Consider the following 17,721-nt stretch of genomic DNA (forward strand, 5'->3'; position numbering starts at 1 on the left):
GTTGCCCTGTGGAGTTGGAGACAGATGAGAAATCACTGTCAAACGCTCCGAACGGGAATAACGACGCTCTTATTTGGATAAAGACAGTTTCTTCATCTGATGTGCACAATTTAGAGAAGGTAAGCAACGAATTGACAGTTTAATCCTGCTGTATTCATCGTGCTTGTCATGAGAAGTCAGCAAGAAGTGGTGCAAGAGAGACAGTTTCGCCATAGCTGAACCAACTCAATGCAATCCTGTGGTAGTAACTGTTCAGCTAAACATATTTGTTTATATTTTTGCATGTTTCTCAAAGGTATATTGTGTGTTGACCTTCATCAGGTTTGTGCTGAGGCCTTTGGTTTTGAATGTTTTTGTTTTGGTACTGTGGATTATCATGACCTAGAATGTTATATTATGATTCATTTATATCTTTCATATGTAGATTATTTTCAGTATACATTAAGAATAATGTAAACTATTAAGGTAACCCAGATAGTGTTTGTATATATGTTGTATGATAGATGCTTTGAATATGTTACCATAGAAACACACCTGTGGATGACTTTACATGTGCCTTTCAACAGCATCATTTACAGTACAGTAAATACTGACCTGCTATTATTATTAATGTTTTCCACCTGCTTCTGATCCATAGGATCAGTCGCTCATGGAAAACCTTGAAATATAATGGAAATACTGGAACAGTGAATTTTCCAGGTCTAAAAAACTGATGGAAATGTTAATAGTTATGCTGAGCTGTAAAATATTTCAGCAGGGTAGATATGGTGTTTATAAAAATGTATTACAATACTTATTTAGTAATGTCTAGAGATTCTTTCATTCATAGAAATCTATCTATCAGTCTTGACTGAATCTTCTTCTATGTCCATCAGTTTAAGATGCATACAACTCGCAGTCCATCCGCATCCATCCAGACAGGGGCAGTTGGAGACGTTCTGGACCTCAGTCTGTCCGGCTCTCAGCTCACAATGGGCCGCAGACCCAGCAGCGCTTCACCTGGAAAACACTTCTCTCGATCCATATCTGTATCCGTGGCAAGTGACGGCCGGGGGAAGCGAAACACTTTGGTGAGTCTGGCTAGAAGATGTAATGATCAACAAGATAGTAGTTGGTCCCTTGTATAACAGCATTGAATAAACAATGAAAGTTATGCTTTATTAGTGCACAACAGAGATAACCATGCAAATTAAAGCATAAAAATGACCTGTCTAAGCCACCATTTTCACTTGGACGCTTGAATTTGTCTTAAAGGTGACTTGCATGTTGTTGTCTTCGCTTTTTGAGATTTGGACAAATGCAAATCAGGATATTTTGTTATGCTAGCCTAATGTTTTTCTTTGTTTAAAGTAATTTATATTATGTAATTATTCTGTTATTATAAATTATTTACGCACCGTTTTTCGTGGAACACGAAAAGTGTAGTTTATGAAGCACTATATTTCAAGTCGTTTGAACCATATAATAAAATTTTAAAAATATACCATTTATTGTGAAGTTTGGACACTAATAACATTAAATATCATTGGTTGTCTCTTAACCAGATGTCATAAATCCACACTTATGTGAGAGCTGCTCCATTTCAAACCTGTTTTTTGTCTTCAGCAGGCAAAGTGTTATAACTGTTTTGCACTCTCTGTTGTTGGCAGACTGATGCTGGATTGGGAAGCTCACGAGCAATTAAGAATCTGCGTCGGTCCAACAGCACCACACAGGTGAACCAGCAGGCCAACACAAGCCCCAGGTACAGAACCATCTGTCATTCCCTTGCATGCCATTTTGAAAGTTTGTCTGTTCTCCTGCTGATGCTTGCGAATCGGTGAAACTTGTGAAAAACACATCCAGATGACCAAAAAAATCTAAATACATTTAATAAAATTAGTTTTAAGATATGTTTAGGATCTCTTGTGACATAATAATAAATTCAGTTATATTTATATTAAAATTGAATGCTTATACACTACTAGTCAAAAGTTTTTGAACAGTAAGGTTTTTTTTTTAAATGAAGTCTCTTTTGCTCGCCAAGCCTGCATTTGTTTGATCCAAAGTACAGCCAAAACAGTACAATTTCAAAATATTATTACTATATAAAAGAAGTGTTTTTTTATTTGAATATATTTTAAAATGTAATTTATTCCTGTGATCAAATCTACATTTTCAGCATCATTACTCCAGTCTTCAGTGTCACAAGATTCTTCATAAATATTATTATTATTTTTATGTATTCCAAACAGTTCCTTTGATGAATAGAAAGACCCAAAGATCAGCATTTATCTAAAATAAAAAGCTTTTGTAACATTATACACTACCATTCAAAAACTTAGAGTCAGTGTATGTTTAGGGAAAGAAATATAGAAATTAATACTGTTTCAACATAATAATAGTAATAATAAATAATGTTTTTTTTGAGCAGCAAATCAGAATGTTAGAATGACTTCTGATGGATCATGTGACTGGAGTAATGATGCCCAAAAGTTTGCTTTGAAATCACAGGATTAAATTACATTTTAAAATATATATTCAAATAAAAAACAGTTATTTTAAATGTACTTTTAAAATGTACTGTTTTTGCTGTACTTTATATCAAATAAATGCAGGCTTGGTGAGCAGAAGCGACTTAAAAAACATTTAAAAAAGTACTGTTCAAAAACTTTTGACTGGTAGTGTATGTAAATAATGGTTAACAATAATATATTTAGTTGTATGGAATTTGTACTTCATATTGTGTACTTTTTGTAGTTCAAAAAGTATTGTATTGCAATATTTATTTACTATAATACAGTTTTAAAATACTGTATTGCATTGGTGAGAAATCGAAGTCAAAATAAATTAAAAGAAGCACAATACATGCTATATATTATTATTATTATTGTTGTTATTATTATTTGTGTTATGGTAAAACAATGAGGGCTTTTTGCAATACAATTAAAAAAATCATTACAATAAAATATTGTCCCATTGGAAAAATCAAATCAAATAAATCTTGTTTCTAAATGGTACTAAAAATGGTCTTCATGTAAAATATAAATTCTAATTTCTTTCTTTTGATTTTGGGATGAAATAAATATGTTTTTGTGAGATTCATCCATCAGCATGTGCCAGCTGTCCTATTCAGCCCATGAGAATGGACTATCCCCAAGGGATGGGAGTGAAAGATTGGCTGACAACTTATTCAACATGTATGATTTTTTTAAAGTAATGATGGCATGTTTGTGCACGTACATGTCTGGTGCACATGCCTGCATGCACTCACTTCACCCAAGCTGTGGTATGTCTGGGTGATCACCTCTTAAAAACGTAGAGGTTGGGGGTTTATATACCCTTAAAGCAGCAACAGCTGGGGGTTGAGTGATTTTGGGTTTCCCCAGACAATAGCTATTGTGGCCTGGCGGCTGCAGCACAAGGCAAGCAAGAGGGGGCTGGGTTCAGCTTTGTCAAGAGGGGAGCCGGGGTCTCCGGTTTCACTCGAATGAGGACGCATTGAAAGGAGAAGTGTGCACGCTGAAATTCTTTTGTCCGGCAGCTGCCAGCCCTGCCCTCCCGGCCAACTGCATCCTGGGATGCCACAAGGGGGTTTAAATGAAAGAACGACCTAATACCCCTCCCCCTTTCCCTCTGGTGCTTAATAACTGTCATTCTGTGACCTCTCTTCCCGTCTGAATCGCTTAAAAAGAGGAAACGTGGAGGAATGTAGTTTCTTGAATTGCTTTTCATTGGACCAGCTGATGCTAGGCGCCCATTACACCCCCCAAACACTCACATATGCATAGTGAAGTTGCTAGCACAGATGCCTGTGGGTCAGACATAGGGGTGAGCATCGTGTTTAACATTTTATGCAATTTAAATGTAAAGGGATGCGATTGCCATATGCCTATGGACATCTGCCCCTTTAAAATCAGCCTCTGCTGAAGCATTCCTCTGCTGTGAGCCCAGTGCAGCTGTTGTCACCTCTGAAAGGAAACTTTTTTTTTTTATATATATGCTCATCTGATACATTTAGCCTAAATAGTCTGTTTGTTTTTACTGGAAGTAGATCTCAGGTCTAGCACTGGATTTGCCTCTATTTTAGTTTTAAAGAAGGGAAACACAGACTAGATATTCCTGATATTTCTAAAACGCTTCTTGGAAAAACGTCCCACAAGTATTTACTTGTTACTGGTTACTAGTTGTGCTATGGACACTATTTTTCCAGGTTTTACTTTTTTGTATACAAAAGTTTGAGATGAGTAGTTCTTTTTTTCCATTTGAGTTTTTTTTTTTTTTTTTTTTTAGCAATACAGTAATGAGTATTTAAGGAAAATCTGTTTAATTGTAATGAAAATGTTGTCCCATTGCAAAAATAAAATCAAATATGAAATAAAATTAAATAAAATAAATTACATGTTTTGGTTAACTATTGTTCAAAAGTTTGAGAGTAGTAAGATTTTTCTTTTATAAAAGAAATTAATACTTTTTTGTAATTTTGTAAAATACTTTATTAATACTTTTTTATTTTTTATTTTTTATTTTTGTTTTTTTGCAGTACAGTAATGAGAATTTAAGAGGAAATCCCATTGCAAAAATAGTTGCAAAAAAAGAGATAGTTTGAAGTTTGAGATGAGTAAGGTTTTTCCTTTTCTTTTCTTTTTTTTTTAAAGAAATTAATACTTAAAATGGTTTAAAATTAAAATAGGATTTTTGTATATATATTTTAATAAGAATAAATTAAAAGAAGTACAATAAATACAATATATTTTTATAACAAAGCGTTTTTTTGCAATGCAGTAATGAGAATTTGAGGAAAATCTGTTTAATTGTAATGAAAATATTGTCCCATTGCAAAAATATAATAAAATATGAAATAAAATATTTTTTGTATACTACTGTTTACAAGTTTGAGACGAGTAAGATTTTTCTTTTTTAAAGGAAATTAATACTTAAAATGCTTTTAAATTAAAATAGTGTTTTGTATATATATTTTAATCAGAATAAATTAAAAGTACAATAAATAAATATTTTTATAACAGTGAGATTTTTTTTGCAATACAGTAATGAGAATTTGAGAGGAAATTCTGTTTAACTGCAATGAAAATATTGTCCCATTGCTAAAATAAAATAAAATAATCTTGGTCTAATAAAAATTGTATTTTTGTAAAGTAAAAATCAGTTGAAAATAAATTAATATTTTATTCAACAAGGATGCATTAAATTGATCAAAAGTGACATTTTGTAATGTTACACAAAATATATTTTCAAATACACTGTAAAAATCTCAAAATACATATATTAAAATATATATATAAATATACTACACATATATTATATTATATCAACATTGCTAGTAAGAAGAAATATTACTTTTGGACCAAATCGACACGTTGAAATGATATCTGAGGGATCATGTGACAAGCTTTTGAATGGTAGCTTAGGTATTATTGGTGGAGTGTTGTGTTTATATGTGTGTTTAGTGTGTAATACCTGACCTTTCTGTCTTTCCTTCCTTCCTGTTGTTCTCTCTTTGCATTGGATTGCAGTGAAGGCCACACAGAAGACTTCCTGGCTCTGTTCAACAGCAGCACTGATGGACGTAGAAAACTGGCCAGCCTCTCCAAGACATCCAAAGACCGTACTACTTGGAACATCCTGGTAATGTCCAACTCATCTTCGACCGTTGTTAGATTTAATTATACTTGGAAATTCTATGTAGGACACCATGGTAACTTTCTGTAAGGGTACTTTGCCCGTTTTATTGTTATGCTGTGAAAATAACTTAAACTCATAAGCTCCGGAGGCCCTAAATAGTAGCAAGAGGTCATTGGGGTTTTGCTTGCTATTGGTTTAAACTGATGTCTTGCTTTCAGGACGACCAGCCACGAGCATTTCTTGTACCGAGCAGCTCTCACAGTACCTGCAGTATGGATTCTCCTACAGGCCTAAAGAAGAGGGAGGCTGGCGTCTCTCTGGCTGCCAACTTCACTGCCAACAACAGGTGGGAAGCCATTTTCTCCTACGGCTTAGGCACTACTGTGTCCTAATGGGTAGCTTTCAAACTCTCTTGTTGCCATGACTACAGTTTCATAGACAACGGATTCACTTTTACGGCTTTTTTGTCCTTGTCAATCAAAGCATTAATATGCCGTAGGGAGAAGAGCACTAGATTCCTTTCAATTTTATGGTTTTAAAATATACAGCACCAGTCAAACATTTAGAGACGCTTGACTAAAGTTATGTGTCTTGTGCATTTAAGAAAGTTAAAAGTTCATGCTTGATTTCTTAAATTTTTTTTCTAAATTGTGAGTTTCTTTTGTTATGTTTTTACAAAGAAAATTATTATTTTGTTCAGCTAGAATGCATTAAATTGATTAAGTTACAGTAAATAGTCTTTTTTTCTTAAATTCCAATTTATTTATAATTTTTTTCAAAATTATTATTTTTTTTCCATTTCTGGATTTTGTTCTTTGGTTAAATGTAAAAATAATAATCAAAAAGTACATCTGATAAATTTAAATCATGAAACGTATATAATTTAACAATTTATTAAAAGTTTTTTTTTTTTTTTTTTTTTTTTCCCAATTTCATATTTCTGGATTCAGGTAATTTTTATGTTTTTGTAGACTCTGTTTTAATGGTTAAATTAAAAAAAAAAAATTAATCAAAAGCATGAAATTAATTTAAATTATTTTTCTCAAAATTAGTTTTTTTTCCGTTTTAATTTTTCTGTTTTCAGTTCATTTAATTTTTTTCTAGACTCTGTTTTAATGGTTAAATTAAAAAAATATTAATCAAAAAGCACATCTAATTAATTGAAATCATGAAACACACAATTTAACAGCAATTTATTACAAGTTTTATTAAAATAATTTTTTTTACTTTATTTTTTCATTTTCATTTTTTTGGATTCAGTTAATTTTTACATTTTTCCATTAATCAAAAAACATGTATAATTATTTAAAATCAAGAAACGTACACAATTTTGCATACAAAATTAAAATTTTCTTTAAATTCAATTATATATATCTTACCAAATTCTGTGTTTTCCATTCTTTTTCTGGACTCCATTTGAATGTTTTATTAATTTTTATTAATCAAAAATGTCTCTAATTAATTGATTTTATTAAAAATTATTATTATTACTATTTATTTATTAAATTTTTTTTTTCAGAAATACTTTGTATTTATATTTTTGTGGTAAATATTCCTTAAAAAAAATAATGTTTTAATAAATCGGTTTTATTAGTAGTAGTAGTACTGTCATTATATTAAGTAATATATTTGTCACAGTTTCTTTAAGTTAAACCAAACTTTTGTTTTGACGGATGCTGTGAAGACCTTTAAGTTTCTTTGCTTTGACTTTTAGGAGCAATAAAGCAGCTGTGGGCAACTCTGTGACCCCCATCCTCCATAATAACCACTCAGAGAAACCCCTCACTCCCAAGAGCTCCAATCAGAAACCCTCCTTCAAGTAGGTTCATTATGACGTTGTATGATAATGATTGCACTTCTGTGTGAGCTAATCTTAGAAATAAGTCCTCTAAATATGACTCTCTTTTGCTGAGTATGCTGTTTCCAGGCCTACACACTTATTTCCCCTTTCTTTGTATTAACAGTAACATAATCAAAGCCACCGTGAATGATGATGTGACTCTGGACGTGAGCTGTTCTCTTACTAAGTCTCAGAAGAACTTCTCCTCTGCATCATCAAGCTCCAACAACAACGCTCCTCGTAGCCCCAGAAGCCCCCGAAGCCCAGGTCAGCCACGCAGGCGAGAGGTGACCGAGGAGGAGGCAGAAAGGTCAGCAGTGTTTTCCTGCCCCCAGTTGTTTCCACTCTAGTTGTGATCATCTCCATGTAAATGTTTAGTTGACCTCTGAGACATTTTAAACTGTTTATAAATGGCCTTTACAGGTATATTCAGCAGGTGAACCATGCTGCTATTACCATCCAGCGTTGGTATCGTCGTCATGTGAATAAAAAGAGAGCCAATGAAAATACAATCAAACACCTCCTCACATCCAAAAAGAAGGTAATGTATTTCCATCAAGGAGGCCTATAAAACCTTGACTTAAATTCATAAATGTTGAAAAATGTTTTTAAAGAGAATACATGACTACTTGTAAATGTAGAAAGATAATTTTTGCTTCCAGTAGAGGCTATATCAGACATTGTTCAAACGAATGGTTAAGCTTTGTGGTATCTAGCCTATTTTAAAGGTATTGCTCCTATTTCTAGTGGTTGATTTGGTGTATTTTCCATAGGAGAGAGAGCAAAGAGCAGAGGAGGAGAAAACTGCTGAATCACTGAAGAAGAAAGAAGATGATCGAAAACGCATCAGGGAGGAAAAAGCTCGCCTGGCTCGACTTACCGCCATACAGGTACAGCAATCCTCAGAAATTATATACATGAATTATATATATATATATATATGGGGGTCAGTAATGTTAGGTTTTTCAAGAGAATCCTGGGTATTAAGAATTGTATGGCTTAATATAATGTAAATTATGTCTCTTACTGAAATATGTAGTGGAAAACCAATGAAAGATTTGCGTTATTTAAAAAAATATCATTTTATACATATTTTGTATAAAAATACATACTATGGGGCGCTATTATTTCTGTTACATTAAATAGTTGCACTACCTGTTGCTATTTTTTCCGCAACATAATTTTGAAAATAAAATACTGTTACGATGCCACATTGTGTGGGTTTTGGTTGTAATTTTCAGTCGAAGGGCAACTAGAGAAGCGATGTAAGTCTTCTACTTTTCTACCGATAAGAAGAGGAGAAAAGAATGGGAAGATGACTGTGGATGAATAAAACTCCCTAAAGACCTGCGTATTTGCTCTCTCAACTTTAGCCCTGATGCCTTTAAAGCTTTTAGTACATCACAGCTCCTGAAAGAGCATACAAACGGCAGAGACAAGAAATGCTAGATGCCATTCTGGCAGGATGTAAACATGGCAATGCTTGTCATGATGCCACAGCCACTACAGGAGTTTCAAAGCATGGATTTCACTTGCTATCTGAGGGCGTTTAGACTCTTTGTGTGGAAAAATGATGGTACAGCATTTGGTTTAAGCCAAATTTGTTTGGTAAAAAATAGCAACAGGTAATGTGCCAGTAACTTACCGAGTGCAACCATATCACGTCAACTAAATAATGCCTCCCCCGTAGTCCAAAATATGTATAAAATGATGTGGAATTTTTTTAAATAACCAAAATCTTTTATTGGTTTTTCACTACTTATTTCAGTAAGAGACATCATTTACATAATATTAAGCCATTCAAGTCTTAATACCCAGGGTTCCCTTTAAGAAAGGGTGCATTAAATTGACAGTAAATTACATTTAGAATGTTACAAAACATTTCAGTTTTTATTCCTCAAAGAATCCTAAAAAAAAATCCACAAAAGTGTTAAAATAACTCTTTTCAACATTTATAATAATTTTGTTGATCTTATGAGCACTATATTCAAAATATTAGAGGAATAAATTAAATTAATTCACAATATTACTGTTTTTGATCAAATGAATGCAGCCTTGGTAAGCATAAAAAACATTAGAGAACAAAAAACTTTGAAAAAGTCTTACTGACCCCAAAGTTTTAAATGGTAGTGTAATTTGCACTGCTTTTATAGTTTGTGTTTGCTAAGACATTGTTTTATGATATATTGGTGTATTATTTGTGCATCCAAAACAGGAACTTCAGCAGAAAAGAGCCCAGCGTGCTGCAGAGGTACAGCAGATTGCAGAGGTGGAGTTAGAGGCACTAAGACAAGCTGGGAAAGTGGGGCGTAAAAAACTCACCAAGAGTTCACCCACTTCTCCCACTGACATCAAGGCTAAGAACACAGGTGTGCACTACTCTGTCTGATCAAACTCAACTTCCTGTATCTAGTTCTGTATTTTTTTTTTTTACACTCTGCAGGTGAATATCATGAAAACATATTGTGTTCACATTTCTCTCTTCGGTCATAGAAAATCAATCTTGAGTAGTCACAAGTAGGGCTGTCACTTAATGATTTTATTTTGGTAATTGAGTAATCAGTTGATTATTCTGTCGATTAATCGAGTAATCGGATGATTTTTAGGGTAATGGAAATAGACCTAAGCATACAATAGACTTTAAAATGACTTATACATATGTGACCCTGGACCACAAAACCAGTCTTAAGTCGCTGGGGTATATTTGTAGCAATAGCCAAAAATACATTGCATGGGTCAAAATTTTTTTTTTTCTTTTATGCCAAAAATCATTAAGAAATTAAGTAAAGTTCATGTTCCATGAAGATTTTTTGTAAAATTCCTACTGTAAACATATCAAAATGTAATTTTTGATTTGTAATATGAATTGTTAAGAACCTAATTTGGAGAACTTTAAAGGTGATTTTCTCAGTCTTTTTGATTTTTTTGCATCCTCAGATTTCTGATTTCAAATAGATGTATCTCGGCCAAATATTGTCCTATCCTAACAAACCATACATCAATAGAAAGCTTATTTATTGAGCTTTCATATGATGTATAAATCTCAGTTTTGTCAAATTTAACCTTATGACTGGTTTTGTGGTCCAGGGTCACATATATACTATATAATAATACTATATAATACATATATAATAGCAATAAGGCAATAATAATGGGTTCAAATAAAATATCAAAAGTGTTTTGCCCGTAAATTGACACAGGCAAAATTCAATCAAAGATTTTTTTGTAATCGACTACTAGAATTTAATTGAGGAATCGTGAAAGCCTTGTTTACAAGGTTTGGTGTGTATTCTTTAGATTCTATTATGAACGTGGTGCCTGATCTGGATGATGTGACGAATCTGAGGGCTGCATCACCTGCTGGTTCTGTATGCAGAGGATCTCAGTGTTCTCAGGTATCCTCTCGCAAGAAACTGGTCCCGATTCCATCAGTTGTAAAGGAAAAAAAAAACACTTTGCTTATCACATCCCTTCATTCTCTCAGGAGATCCTCCAGAGGTCTGTGAGCATGGAGGACCAGCGGCAGGGGGCGCCATCAAGCAGGACTCAGTCAAAAACCACACTGAATGACTTGCTGGACACACTAAAGCTCTTAGAAGAGGAGCCAGAGAGACTGTCAGAGCCTAAGAGCTACAGGAAGGACAAGTATTCGTGGATTGACGAGGTGAGTTGACACTTTCTAATCTTAGTCTATATGCTTCTATAAATACACTACCGTTTCATATGCTCACTAAAGCTGCATTTATTTGATCAAAAATACATTGAATATTGTATATTGTAAAACAGTAATATTGTCAAATATTACAATGTAAAATAACTATTTCCTATTTTAATATATTTTAAAATGTAATGTATTCCTGTGATGGCAAAGCTGAATTTTTAGCAGCTGTTACTTCAGTCTTCAGTGTCACATGATCTTTCAGAAATCATTCTAACATGCTGATTTGGTGCGCATTGCTTATTATTATCACTGTTGGGTATTTTTGTGGAAACTGTGATACATTTTCTGTTGGGATTCTTTAATGAATAGAATAAAATTATTACTGTTTTTTTCCCCTGCTTTTCAATGTTAGAGTATATGCCTTTTTTTTTAATGGTTGGCTAACCTCATGCATTTTTTTTTTTCCAGGATGGAGACTCCAACTCCCTGACAACGGATAATGTGGAACGGCACAGGCAGCTGAGTCAGACTCCAGCCCTACCAGATGGGGGTGCTCTGCTTTCTGAAGCAAAACTACAGAGCATTATGAGCTTTCTAGATGAGATGGAGAAATCAGAGCAGGAGAGACCACGCTCAGTCACCTCTGGATCACATAGAGAGGTATGTTAGCATATATGAACTGAGCATATGAAGTTATGTTTTATGCTGTATCAGCACTGAATTTTATATTCTTCTGTATGTGAGTGTAGGTGGTGTTGTCAGAGGAAGATCTAGCAGTTGTGGAACAAGCCTCAGCCACAGCTGCTGAGGTCACTGGCTCTATGATGAGACTTAAACTGGAGCTGGATGAGAAAAAACGCACAGTCAATATGCTACAGACCGCACTGGTAAAACACACACACACACACACACACACACACACACACACACACACACACACACACACACACACACACATATTTGTGACCATGGACCACAAAACAAAACCAGTCTTAAGTAGCATGTGTATATTTGTAGCAATAGCCAAAAATACATTGTATGGGTCGAAATGATCAATTTTGTTTTGATGCCAAAAATCATTAGGATATTAAGTAAAGATAAAGTTCAATGAAGATATTTTGTAAATGTCCTACTGTATTCCTACTGCATTGCTAAGAGCTTAATTTGGACAACTTTAAAGGTGATTTTTCTCAGTATTTAGATTTTTTTGCACCCTCAGATTCCAGATTTTCAAATAGGTGTATCTCAGCCAATTATTGTCCTATCCTAATAAACCATACATCAGTGGAAAGAGTATTTATTCAGCTTTCAGATGTATACATTTCTTTTTTTTTTTTTTTTAAAAAAGACTGGTTTTGTGGTCCAGGGTCACATTTGCATGTGTTATCATCTGTATGGTTCAATACACTGCACAGCTTCCAATGATGTTACATACGTTTATGTTTAATATGCAACAGATGATCTATGATTCAAGTTATCTGAGACTAATATGAAGGTGAATGTGTGTCTGTAGGCCCAGCAGAGGGAGCTGACGATCCGGCATGTGAAGGAGACTGAGAAAGAGCTAAATCATACATTCCAGTTACAGAAGCAGCAGTATGAAGCTACAATACAGAGACACTTGACATTTATAGACCAGGTATTAATCTCTGCAAGACACCAGACATCAGCAGACAACCTATATAGACCAGTGCTTCCTGTAGATTGCAGTAAAATATTAATATAATTATTAATATAATATAATCTATTAATGTGCCTTTCTTTCTCAGCTGATTGACGATAAAAAGGCCCTGAGTGAGCGCTGCGAGGAAGTAGTGGGAGAACTAAAGCAGGTGGATCAGAAATACACTAAGAAGATCGCTCAGATGCAGGAGCAGCATGAGATGGTGAGTTCAGTGCCTCTAAGCAGAGTTTTTGCATCAACTTTGGCCACAAGGGGCGATTGAGCTTTAAATGTCTACTCAAGTGAGTTTAGACTATGTAACGCATCATTGTTGCACTCATGTGTTGTTTCTGCAGCTATCATTTTCACTGGTTTGTGGTTCTCTCTGCTGCTGTCAATAGCTGTATCTGTGCACATCTTAATTATGTGCATATGAACTTGTGCACACTATCGAGTGCATGTTTGCTTGCTGTGTTTCTTTGCCACTGCTAACTATTTCTCTCTTTCTGCATTTGTTGTGTGTTTCTTTCTTTATCTTTCCTTCCGTCTGTCTGTAGGTGTGGCAAATTCTGGGTCCCATGTGTGAGGTAACTCTTGTTTTTCAATCTAACCTCTCATCAGTCCCTTGTTCTGTCATTTCCATTCTTTTATTCAACTCTTATCTAACAGACTTGCAGACTTTTCGTTTTGCTTGGAGCCATTAACCTTGCATACTTTTTTAACCTCAAGGAAGTAGGTCTTGAGACCTTGCTTCTTTTTCTGCATTCCACAGACTGTGATTGTTCAAATGAAGTGTGCTATAATGGTTGTCAGGTACATTTTACTTGCTGAACATTCCATTAGTGTATTTTGGAGTTAAGCCCACATTACATTGATTTATTCATGCATTTAAAGGGATAGTTTACCCAAAAAAAGTCTGATGATGTGTCTGAAGCTGGACAAAAATTGCAGGTCATCCTCTCTGTCGAAATCTTCAGACATGTTTACAAAGACTGTTTTATGTACAGCGTGCACCTTATTCTGCTTGTAAAGAAACAAGTTCTATGTCAGAACGCCGGCTCCTGCATCAGCAGCGCCACACGCATGCAGCAGAGACTGACACGGATGAGAAGAAATTGTTGAATAAAATCGTAATTTTGGTTTTCTCTGTGCACAAGAAGTATTCTTGTAGCTTCATAACATTATAGTTGAACCACTGATGTTATATGGACTATCGATGTCCTAGATTTCTGGGCCAGTCAGTTTATGCAACCAGTCACATTATTAAAATAATTTCATGACTTTCTTGTAAGACTAGTCTAAGCAGGTATTTAATTTCATTTTCGATGCAAGTTGCAACAGTGAAAGAGAATTTCCCCATAGTTATCGCTTGAGTTCTCATGCAATAAATGAATATACTGTGTTATCAAACTTACCCTATCAAATACTCACTGTGGACCAAAAAAGGAGAAATTTTAAATAATAAAAGCTAATGATTTTGAGTAAATGACAACAGAATTTCCACTTTTATGTAATATATTTCTTTACAGTGACCCAGTAGCCATAGTGGCCTGTTTTCTCCTTCTGTTTAACCCTCCTTCCATCTTACCACGCTGTTTTAGTGCCACGTAAAAAAAAAAAAATTATAAGGCATAGTGTTTTTTGAGAACAAAGTCCAATGTTTCAAGAATTAAATCGTAGCAATTAAAGTTATAATGTTTTGAGAGTATAGACTGCGCATGCAAATGGCCTGGATTGGGAGCAACGGGAGAAGTTGCCAGGCCAGCGGCATTTATTTGAATATATGTGGGATTATTAGCAGAAATCATACCATGTGTTATACACGCAGAGACAGTATGCTTGGAAATAATATTTAACTTCTTCAATTGCATTCATTAGGTGTATTTATAGTGCGCCAGCTACCCAATAATAGCAATAAGCTTTGTGCTTTTGGTACTTTTAATGCAAAACAAAGATCAGCTTCCAAAATCTGTCAGTTTTATAGCGAAATACAAACAATGTGTCTTGCAATAATGTGTTTTTCACACTCTTTAATGTGTCGGGACAGATCGCTGTATTTGTGTGAATCAGTCATCTTTTCGATTACAATGAGACATTCGTTTTAATTAAATTATTCTGTTTTCTTTGGAAAATTCCACTACCTACTCTGTAAAAATGTTCTCACATCTATTCACAAGCGGTTTTATTCACAATATAATACAGTAAATGATTGAAAATAATATTTAACGTCTTCCATTCATTATTTGTAGCGTGCCAGCCACCCAGTAATCGCAATAATTTTGTGCTTTGTTGCTTTTAATATAACACAGCTTTAAAAATTCTGTTAGATTTTTCATGAAATACAAATTATAAATGTGTTTTTTCTCTTTATTTCAAGTTTATAGCACAATATAAACGTGAGGGAATGAAAAAACAGTATAACCTAATGTAATTTAGTGAATGTCGAATTCCGTGATCTGTCACGTCATATTAAAGAGCGTGAAAAACACATTATTATAATAGACATATTGTTTGTATTTCGCTATAAAACTTAACTGACACATTTTGAAAACTGAGACATTGGAATATTTCCCAGTTCTCCCAATCTGGGCAATTTGCATGTGAAAATATACTCTCAAAATTTTATAACTTTAATCTCATAATTGCTACAAATTAATTCTCATAATTTTGAATTTATTCTCAAAACACTTTGACTTTATTCTCATAATTTTGACTTTATTCTCGAAATATTATGACTTTCTACTCAAAATATTTCAACTTTATTCTCGGAATATTGCAACTTTAATCTTGTAATCTTAGATTTTTATTTTTTTAAACATGCCACTAAAACGCTGTTGTACCGTCTCTCTCTTTTTCCACATAGGAGATTAAGAAGCTGAAGGAGTTAATGAGTGCCACAGAAAAGATCCGCCGGGAGAAATGGATTGATGAGAAGACCAAAAAGATTAAAGAGATCACTGTAAAAGGTCAGCAGAGTTCAACAACAAGTGCCTGTTCACACCAGTGCCACATTTCTTTGATTGGAATCAGATCACCGCACCCTTCAACCATATCATTTACAGCCCAGTTTGTGTGTTTCTTTAAACCCAGCTTTCAAAATGTATCACACTTTTATGATTTACATCGATGGCATTAGGAAAAACTTAAATGGCTTATAGATGCCACACCTGGGGAAAAAATGTTGCATGTTCTCAATGTTTTATTGTTACAGTAAATTGTGCAACCTTGTTTACAAAAAGATCAAACTGCCATTTGGTGGCTTACTGTATTAACAAATATTTGTTCTGGAATTTCCAAACTAGTCAAACTGCATATCACTCGCATTAGGCCGTGTTCACACTTGGCGTCCTTTTCCAAACTGCCAGCGTAAACCGGAGTAAACCGTCTTTTCAAAACAGCCCTGAGCGCTTTTTTAAACGCCACCGCCGGCGTCTTTTTCTGCAGCTCAGAGCGTCTTTTTAAGTTGAAAAAAGTTGAACTTTTTTGAAGAAAACGCCCTACGTCAAGCGCTTTTTTGACAGCTGACCAATGACAAGCGAGTAGCGGGACCTATCGTTTCCATAACAACAAAAACAACAAGAAAAAAAACGGAGAAGTTGCCGGTAGATCAACTTATCGTACTAGTATCGGAGCACAGGGAGTTGTATGATATGAGTAAACAACTCTATCATAATATACATCACAAAGAGGCTCTTTCTCGACATTTCTTCACCACACAGCACTAGCTACTGTTGCAGCTGTTGTTATAGCAACAAAAGACGCTTTCGGCTGCTTTTTGTAACAGAACGCTGCAAGCTTTTTTTTTTTTACTAAAAAAACGCCCTGGTCAACTTTCTCTTGTCAAAAAAGACGCCAAGTGTGAACGCGGCCTTACACCTGTTTTGTTTGATCATATTCCAAAAAAGCAAAAAGCCGAAAGCCAAATTTTCTTTCAGCTTTAGGCTAAAGTGCCTCTGCACATCACTCCCAAAACGTCAGTGAATAAACTTGCGTTACTTTGTAATCTGAGTTACTTTTTGCGTTATGTAAAAAGTGACTCAGATATTTGCTTGTCAATTAAAAAGTAATTATTTCAATGCTATTACAAACATTTATGTTAGTTTTGAGTGCATAACAGTCTCTTTCTGTATGCTTTCAGGCCTGGAGCCAGAGATTCAGAAGCTCATCTCCAAACACAAGCAGGAGCTGAAGAAGCTCAGAGTTCTCCACGAGGCAGAGCTGCTTCAGGCAGACGAAAGGGCTGCTCAACGTTACGTCAGGCAGACCGAGGAATTACGACAGCAGTTGGAGAGAGAAAGAGATGAACAGTGCCAGAGAGAGAGAGAACTGGCCAAGCAGAGGTACGCACACCAGTACATACTCACATGTGTCCAGTGCACAGAATCATCTGCTCACAGAATGCACATCTGTTCATCAGAGATCAAACCGGTGACAGAGATGGGCAGCCAAGACTATGTGTTCACAGATGTTAGAAAACACAAACATATTCAAACTCTGAAAAAAGAAAGGCAGACTGGAAACGAACGACAGAGGAAACTGACTAGACATGACCTCAAAGCTAAATACTGCTTTTGACGGACACATATATTTACTTGGTTATCACAATAAGGACTAAAGAGTCTGCTGTTTATAAAGAGTCTAAGGACTCTTTTCTTATTATTATGTGTGTGTGTGACCCTGGACCACAAAACCAGTCATGAGTAGCACAGGTATGTTTGTAGCAATTGTTAAAAATACATTGTATGGACCAAATGATCAATTTTAATTTTATGTCAAAAAACATTGTGATATTAAGTAAAGATCTTGTTCCATGAAGATATTTTATACATTTCCTACCGTAAATATATCAAAACTTAATTTCTGATTAGTAGTATGCATTGCTAAGAACTTAATTTGGACACCTTTAAAGGTGATTTTCCTCAATGTTTTGGTTTT

General features: G+C 34.6%; 1 protein-coding gene across 1 annotated transcript in view; it reads left to right on the forward strand.

Annotated features, from left to right (window-relative positions):
- cep131 (centrosomal protein 131) overlaps positions 1–17,721 on the forward strand; it is a 36,581-nt gene continuing 18,860 nt past the window's right edge. The window contains exons 1-19 of the mRNA XM_073827787.1: positions 1–119; positions 876–1,070; positions 1,650–1,744; positions 5,514–5,625; positions 5,841–5,968; positions 7,337–7,441; positions 7,587–7,772; positions 7,886–8,003; positions 8,236–8,352; positions 9,678–9,831; positions 10,760–10,857; positions 10,947–11,126; positions 11,592–11,783; positions 11,873–12,010; positions 12,637–12,762; positions 12,893–13,009; positions 13,344–13,373; positions 15,650–15,752; positions 16,925–17,126. Coding sequence (XP_073683888.1) covers positions 882–1,070; positions 1,650–1,744; positions 5,514–5,625; positions 5,841–5,968; positions 7,337–7,441; positions 7,587–7,772; positions 7,886–8,003; positions 8,236–8,352; positions 9,678–9,831; positions 10,760–10,857; positions 10,947–11,126; positions 11,592–11,783; positions 11,873–12,010; positions 12,637–12,762; positions 12,893–13,009; positions 13,344–13,373; positions 15,650–15,752; positions 16,925–17,126 — 2,390 coding nt within the window. The 5' untranslated portion in view covers positions 1–119; positions 876–881. The remainder of the gene's footprint in view (positions 120–875; positions 1,071–1,649; positions 1,745–5,513; positions 5,626–5,840; positions 5,969–7,336; positions 7,442–7,586; positions 7,773–7,885; positions 8,004–8,235; positions 8,353–9,677; positions 9,832–10,759; positions 10,858–10,946; positions 11,127–11,591; positions 11,784–11,872; positions 12,011–12,636; positions 12,763–12,892; positions 13,010–13,343; positions 13,374–15,649; positions 15,753–16,924; positions 17,127–17,721) is intronic.

Source organism: Garra rufa, chromosome 22 (assembly GCF_049309525.1).
Source record: "Garra rufa chromosome 22, GarRuf1.0, whole genome shotgun sequence".
Classification (NCBI taxonomy): Eukaryota; Metazoa; Chordata; class Actinopteri; order Cypriniformes; family Cyprinidae; genus Garra; species Garra rufa.